A 6,573-nucleotide genomic window follows, 5' to 3' on the forward strand; every position below is an offset into this window, starting at 1 on the left:
TGAAAAGTGGAGTTTCCTTCACTGGGGTCTGCCCCCCCCCACAAGGTAAGAAACACAGTCTGTTAAGGTTACAACTTTAAGCATAACAGTCTGTTATGCTTAAAGTTGTAATTGTATTCTTTTTTCACCAATTAAATATCGAGTGAATAAGACCCAGCCAGCGTGATGACGATGGATTGTCCATGATTGTTTACCCTAGCACAGGAAATGGGAAGTTTGTAAGTAAAAACTTTGAAAGCGTTGGCCACACTTTTCATTACCCTCTGTTTAAATCTTAAAATATGGTCTTAATTTCTAACTTTGGAGAAAATACTTACTTCGAAAAAGAGAGTAGAGGTCTTTAGCTCCGTTTCTCACCAACAACAAGTCGCGACTGATGCCCATCTCCGGTGTCAGGACGCGTTATAATGTACTTTTTCGGAGGGTGGCAAGCGTTGATTGTAGGTGGCCTGTTTGGCCTGCCGTGGTGTTTTACCCTAAGTACTTTTTCGGAGGGTGCCATGCTATGATCCTCATTGAGTTGATCAGGCCATGAGGTGTTTTACCCTATTGACGACACTTCCATCTTTTGAATGGTATGCTTAAAGTTGCAATTATATTCTTTTTACACCAATCAAATATCGAGTGAATAAGACCCGGCCAGCGTGACGACGATGGATCGTCCGTGATTGTTTACCCTAGCACAGGAAATGGGAAGTTTGTAAGTAAAAACTTTGAAAGCGTTTTGGGGAAGTGTGCACTGCGTTGGCCACACTTTTCATTACCCTCTGTTTAAATCTTAAAATATGACGTTAATTTCTAACTTTGGAGAAAATACTTACTTCGGAAAAGAGAGTAGAGGTCTTTAGCTCCGTTTCTCACCAACAACAAGTCGCGACTGATGACCATCTCCGGTGTCAGGACGTGTTAAAGTACTTTTTCGGGGGGTGGCCAAAACCGGGGTAGTCGGTGAGTTGGCCAGTTGTTACGTATAGCTATATACTAAGTAGTATATAGCTATACGTAACAAAAGGATGCCTAAGCCCATAGGTAGGCTATTTAGAAAAACCCGCAACTCATTTCTCCCGTTACTCACGATATCGTGGGGCTTATGTAAGCCTCGAGGAGCTCGGGGAGGTACCTCTTCAGGCTGATGCTCTTCTCTATGACGAAGACGACGTCGGTGCGGTCGTAGTTGTTCATTTTAGGTCCTATGAGGACATAGTTGTCCGTCCAGACTTTCTTCTCTGAGTGGAATCAAAACAAACAGGAGGAGCTTCGTCTTCTTCTTCTTCTTCTTCTTCTTCGTTTTGATGGGAGGACGTTGGTGGGGGGTTGTTTGGTTGCTGGTTTTTCGGTTGTTTTGTGGCCTTTTTAGTTGTTTTTTCGGGGTTTACTTGTGGTTTGAAGATAGTTTTCGTTATTTCAATTTTATTTTTATGGTTCGTCTTTGTTTTGTTGGGAAAAAGTTGGTGTGGGGTAGTTTCGAAGTTTAGTTGCTGGTTTTTTGGTTATTTTGTGGCTTTTTATTTCTGTTCGGGGTTTGATGATGGTTTTTTTTTTTTTATTATTTTACGTTTATTTTTCGGAATCTAATTGGTTCATCATCTTCGTTTTGATGGAGAGGAAGTAGGTGGGGGTCGTTTTGACGTCTGGTTGCTGGTTTTTCGGTTATTTTCTGTCTTTTTTTAGTTGTTTTTTCGTGGTTTCATTGTGTTTTGATAATAGTTTTCGTTACTTTACATTTATTTTTCGGATTCTTCTTTTAGCTGAAGGAAGCTGATAAATCGTTTAGACGATTGGTTACTGGTTTTCTGGTTGTTTGTGGTTTCTCATACGTTTGTTTGGGGCTTAATTGTGGTGCAATAATGGTTTACATTATTTCAAATTAATTTTTCGGATTTATTCTTCTTGGTTGTTGTTCTTTCTTCTTTTAGCTGAAGGAAATTGATGGGTCGTTTAGATGCTTGGTTGTTGGGCCTCCGGTTATTTTATGGTGTTTTTTAGTTGTTTTGTTGGCTTTAGTTGGTTGTTTTGTGTGGTTTTTATGTCATTTTACATTTATCTGTCTAGTTTTCAGAAATATCTAGCTTATTTTAGACGTTCTGAAGATGAATCGTTTAGATGTTTGTTTTGGGTTTTATTTTCGTTGTAGTGTTTGTTTTTAGTTTGTTGTTTCATCAGTTTTTAGTTGTTTTCTTGGTTGTTTGTATGGTGTTTTTACGTTGCACGGAACCAGTGGTTACTCAGCAACGGGTAGTTGTTTTCTTGGTTGAACTATGGTTATTTGATGGGGCTCCGTACAGCAATTATTTTTTCCTCTTTTGTGGAAGGAAATCGGTGAGCCTGAGAGTTTAGCTGGTTTTTGAGTTTTTATATTTTATTAATTTTTAGTATATCGGTTCAATTGTGGTTGTTTGATGGAGCTGTGTAGGCACAGAGCAGCAGCAGCAGCTTCCTTTTGGAAGAAGGAAACTGTTTTTTACGTGAATTTTTGTTATATAAATTTACGGCTCATTTTAGAGCATTATGATGGCTGCGGTTTTTTTTTTTCGTTTTGTAATTTTTAGCTGCTTTTTTACCTTAAGTTGTTAGAGACTAAGCTGGCCTTATGTCAGTACGGGCACTTGCTCATAGAGCAGCCCGTAGGGCTTATCTTAAGTTGAATTGTGGATATTCTGCATTATTTTTGGTGTATTTTTTATCCCTGGCTCATTTTATTTTAGAAATTCTCAAGATGGGTTGTTTAGACACTTGGTTGCAGTGTGTGTGGACGTTTTTATTACAATTCTTAGTTGTATGAATTGGTTGTTGGATTTCAATATAGAGTTATGAAGTGTTATAAACTGAACTGGGACCTATGAGGTCATTCAGCGCTGAAACTGAAATTGATAGTATAAGGTTTGAGAGGTGTAACAAGAGGGAAACATCAAAGCAGTTGCACTATGAATCAACTGTTATGGGAGGGTGGAAAGTAACACGGAAGAAAGAACATATGAAAGCCTTCTTATTCTTGTCTCATATTAGACATTCTTAGGACGGGTGTAATGATTTCAATGGGTCGTTTCCACTTAACTGCAGATTGGTGTGGTTGCTTTGTCCTTTTCAATTGTTTCAAATAGTGCTTCTTTGATGGGGGATGATGGTTTGTTTGTTTGTACGGCGCTTTTACGTTGCATGGAACCAGTGGGTATTCAGCAACAGGACCAATGGCTTTACGACTTCCAAACCACGTCGAGAGTTAACTTCTATCACCAGAAATACACATCTCTCGCTCCTCAATGGAATGGCCGAGAATCGAACCCACGACCACCGAGGTGGGATGCCAACACCATACCAACCACGCCACTGAGGGATGACGGGGTTTTGTAGGGAAAATCATAATTGTAAGCAATCTTTTACCTGAAATAAAATGTCCAGAGATACTGAACACTCACCACAGTTCAGAATTTTAAAAGATCCAGTTAGCGCCTCAGTGGCGTGGTCAGTATGGTGTTGGTGTACCACCTTGATGGCCGCAAGTTTGATTCTCTGGCATTCCATTGAGGTTATAGAGATGTTTCAAGTAGTACCTGCTCCATAGCCTTGTAATTACATACCCGTGTCCCCTGGTTTGTTTCTGTTCAGGGTAATGTATTATGCATAAGACTTAGCATTCCATTCTACAAAATCATTTATTCACTTTACAGTCAGGTCAATTGAAAATGCTGGATGTTACGTGGTAAAGATTTGCGCCCAAGATTGTTATTCACGTTTGGTATAACTTATGAAATTCACAAATACACTCCAATGGTATGGGAATGAATTTGGCTTCGCCACGTGATTATTATTATTAATAGGGGTTAGTTTTTCCAGACCTCTGAGATGACTGAGTCATGTGGAATAGACAAGATGATACAACTTCAGCTCTATTCTCCAATATTTTCCCCAGGTTCTGTCTATGATAATTGAATGATTACTCTAGAATCCTGGAAAACTTTATTAAAATTACATAACTATCTGACAGTTATAATCAAGAAGGTCTGGGATAAGACTAAGGTACATTTAAAGCACAAGTCTATTCTAATCTCAATAAAATAGGTACAGGTTGATTTGGTATATCCTTTCTCCTTAAAAATAAACTTCATTAACTTGTAAAATGTTCCATATACATATATATATACAACATATCTACATGAAATTATTCTAAAACAATGGGCTTGAAGTTAATGGCAAACATCCCATAGCAATCAGATATGTGGCAGTGTTCATGCAATGAGAAATCTTCTACGTACGTATGTACAGCGAAAATACTATCCTACTGTATAGATTGTTTACCGTTGCATATTGTGCTGCATATCAGACTTTTATTTACTTATTTAGCCATTGGAAATAGTCTTCAGATAGGCTTTACCACAAAATAACAACACTTGTGTCTGACAAACCTGTGACTAGGCTGTATGAATCACATTTAAATTATAACAAACATTGAATGGAACACTAGCAAATAAATGTGAATGTAAAAGCCACTATTGTTCAAAAGCAAACTCTGAATGTGAAAAATATTACCATGATAATAAAGCAACGACATTAAAAGCAGTGAAATACCTTGTGCAAATTACACAAATATATACCATAAATATAGTCTAAAGTTTCTACTAACATATTCAAATTAACTTGTACCAAAATATGTCACTGGAATACTTAACTACTTGATGAGAAGGGAACACAACTCTACAATGCTTCTTTTCTCACTTCCTGCTTCAACTTTTATTAACTGGCTACTCCTCTAGTACATACTTCTTCAGCAAATAGAATGTGCCAACTAGAAAGAGTCAACTCTCTTCCTCAGTCCTTGTCAAATAAGAAGACTGATGAAGTATCAAGACAGAACATCCTGATCTGCTTGGGGAACTTGACTCTATGCTGAGAAATAAAAATGAACTATTTAAAGAATGAATGGACTTTCATGGTACTAGGCAGATGACAGAGGGTGGTTGGTTCTTTGTCAATTTTGCTTTGAACAAAGCAACAAGGAAGCAAAACAGGAGACGAATGAAAAATGCGTAGAACCTTTAGCATTTCTGAAAGCGCAAAAGGCATAGAGCAACCTCCTACAAGGTAAATGTTATACTAACTATTACAAAGTATACTGTTATTTGACAGGCCCACTGAATTACATTTATAGACTCATAGTGCTGGCACTAAAGGATTTGATTTCAAATAAGTGGAAGGCTCATCCTACTCGGTGTTGTAACTCCCAGAAGGTGAATATATAATTTATGATGCATGAACCAGTAAAAGCAGCCAAACAAATATCACAGGGGACATACCTGCATGATACCATGACTAAAGATTCATTTGCACACAAGAAGGTACATCAAACTTCTTACAGTCCAACATACAACTGGTTAGCAAAGATGGAAGCATTACAGTAATAACAAAGGTACGGTTACATACCCGGTATTTGTGGGGAAACAAAAAGTCTTGCAGCAAGACTTCGAAAGCATTCAAATGTAGCCTGAACTGGCTTGAAATCTTATCTTCTGGTCTCACATATCTTTTTTTAATTCTTACTTGTCTTGGAAACCATACTGGCTTTCATCAGTCATACTTCTGATGTACCTAGACCTCCTTGGTTAAAATGGCACACTTAATCTACAATTTGGCATAATAAAATGTTACTTTACACTTGCTAACAGAATCTGCTCCATAATTTTGCCTTCCATTCACTAAACTGAGACAACTCTGCACTGAATTTCCTAAGGGTTCACAATATTTAGAAGTTACAGCTTAGTCTATTTCAAATACCAAAGGGGAAAAGAAGTCTGGAAAGCTAACACATTTACACTTGAGTTTTTATGGTAAGTGATTACCCACAAATTGGGCATATAATATTAAAAACAGTTAAATGGTTATTAATTTATAATATGAGGACTCAAAAATATTTAACTTAAGAAGTGATGTAATCCAATTGCATGTGTCAGCGTCTCTTTTCAGACTTATGACGTGATGAACATCCAATTATTATACATATCTTTTCCTCGTTAGTATCCCACAAACAGTACTTCATATTCACTATAATTCTTCACTATCCAGCTCTTCAGTAACATCGTAAACTCAAATAATGAGAAGACACTAATATTTTAATAATTCTAAATCAGAGGACAATACAAAAAATGAGCCTGAACTAGAACACTAAAATAAGCATATGGGAACCCATAATTTTTAGTCATTTCAACAGGTATAGCTTTTGGTATTCAATTCTCTGTGTAACGAATCTAAAAACATTATTCTTTAACTTCAACGTGAAAAGAAATCCATAAATGAAAGAGAACTAAAACATATGTATCTAAAAGATAAATGTACAAAAATCCATCTGGCCATTTCATTAAAAAATGCAATTCCATCTAACATACATTTCATCAACCTGGTTTTCAATAAAGGACTACCAGAGCTAAAATACTTCTCATGCTTACAGTGTCACACTAAACTAAGTTTTACAATATAAAAACCTACTTAGGTCTCACAGAAAATCAACAAATCTGACTTGATACCTTGAAGTTCACAGTTACTAATGGAGCATCAGTTAAAAAGGCTTTGTTTTCAATCATT

The 6,573-nt window shown here is 36.9% G+C and overlaps 1 protein-coding gene across 4 annotated transcripts in view; it reads right to left on the bottom strand.

Moving 5' to 3' along the window:
* The window catches only part of LOC135205021 (mediator of RNA polymerase II transcription subunit 25-like), a 95,137-nt gene extending 93,878 nt beyond the window's left edge, over nucleotides 1-1,259 (bottom strand). For 2 of the 4 annotated variants that reach the window (XM_064235276.1, XM_064235275.1), the window contains exon 1: nucleotides 1,076-1,259. In XM_064235276.1, coding sequence (XP_064091346.1) covers nucleotides 1,076-1,182 — 107 coding nt within the window. In that variant the 5' untranslated portion in view covers nucleotides 1,183-1,259. The remainder of the gene's footprint in view (nucleotides 1-1,075) is intronic. The other 2 variants (XM_064235277.1, XM_064235274.1) reach the window with 1 other exon arrangement.
* Between the last annotated feature and the right edge of the window lie 5,314 nt (nucleotides 1,260-6,573).

This window comes from Macrobrachium nipponense, chromosome 48 (genome assembly GCF_015104395.2).
Source record: "Macrobrachium nipponense isolate FS-2020 chromosome 48, ASM1510439v2, whole genome shotgun sequence".
Classification (NCBI taxonomy): domain Eukaryota; kingdom Metazoa; phylum Arthropoda; class Malacostraca; order Decapoda; family Palaemonidae; genus Macrobrachium; species Macrobrachium nipponense.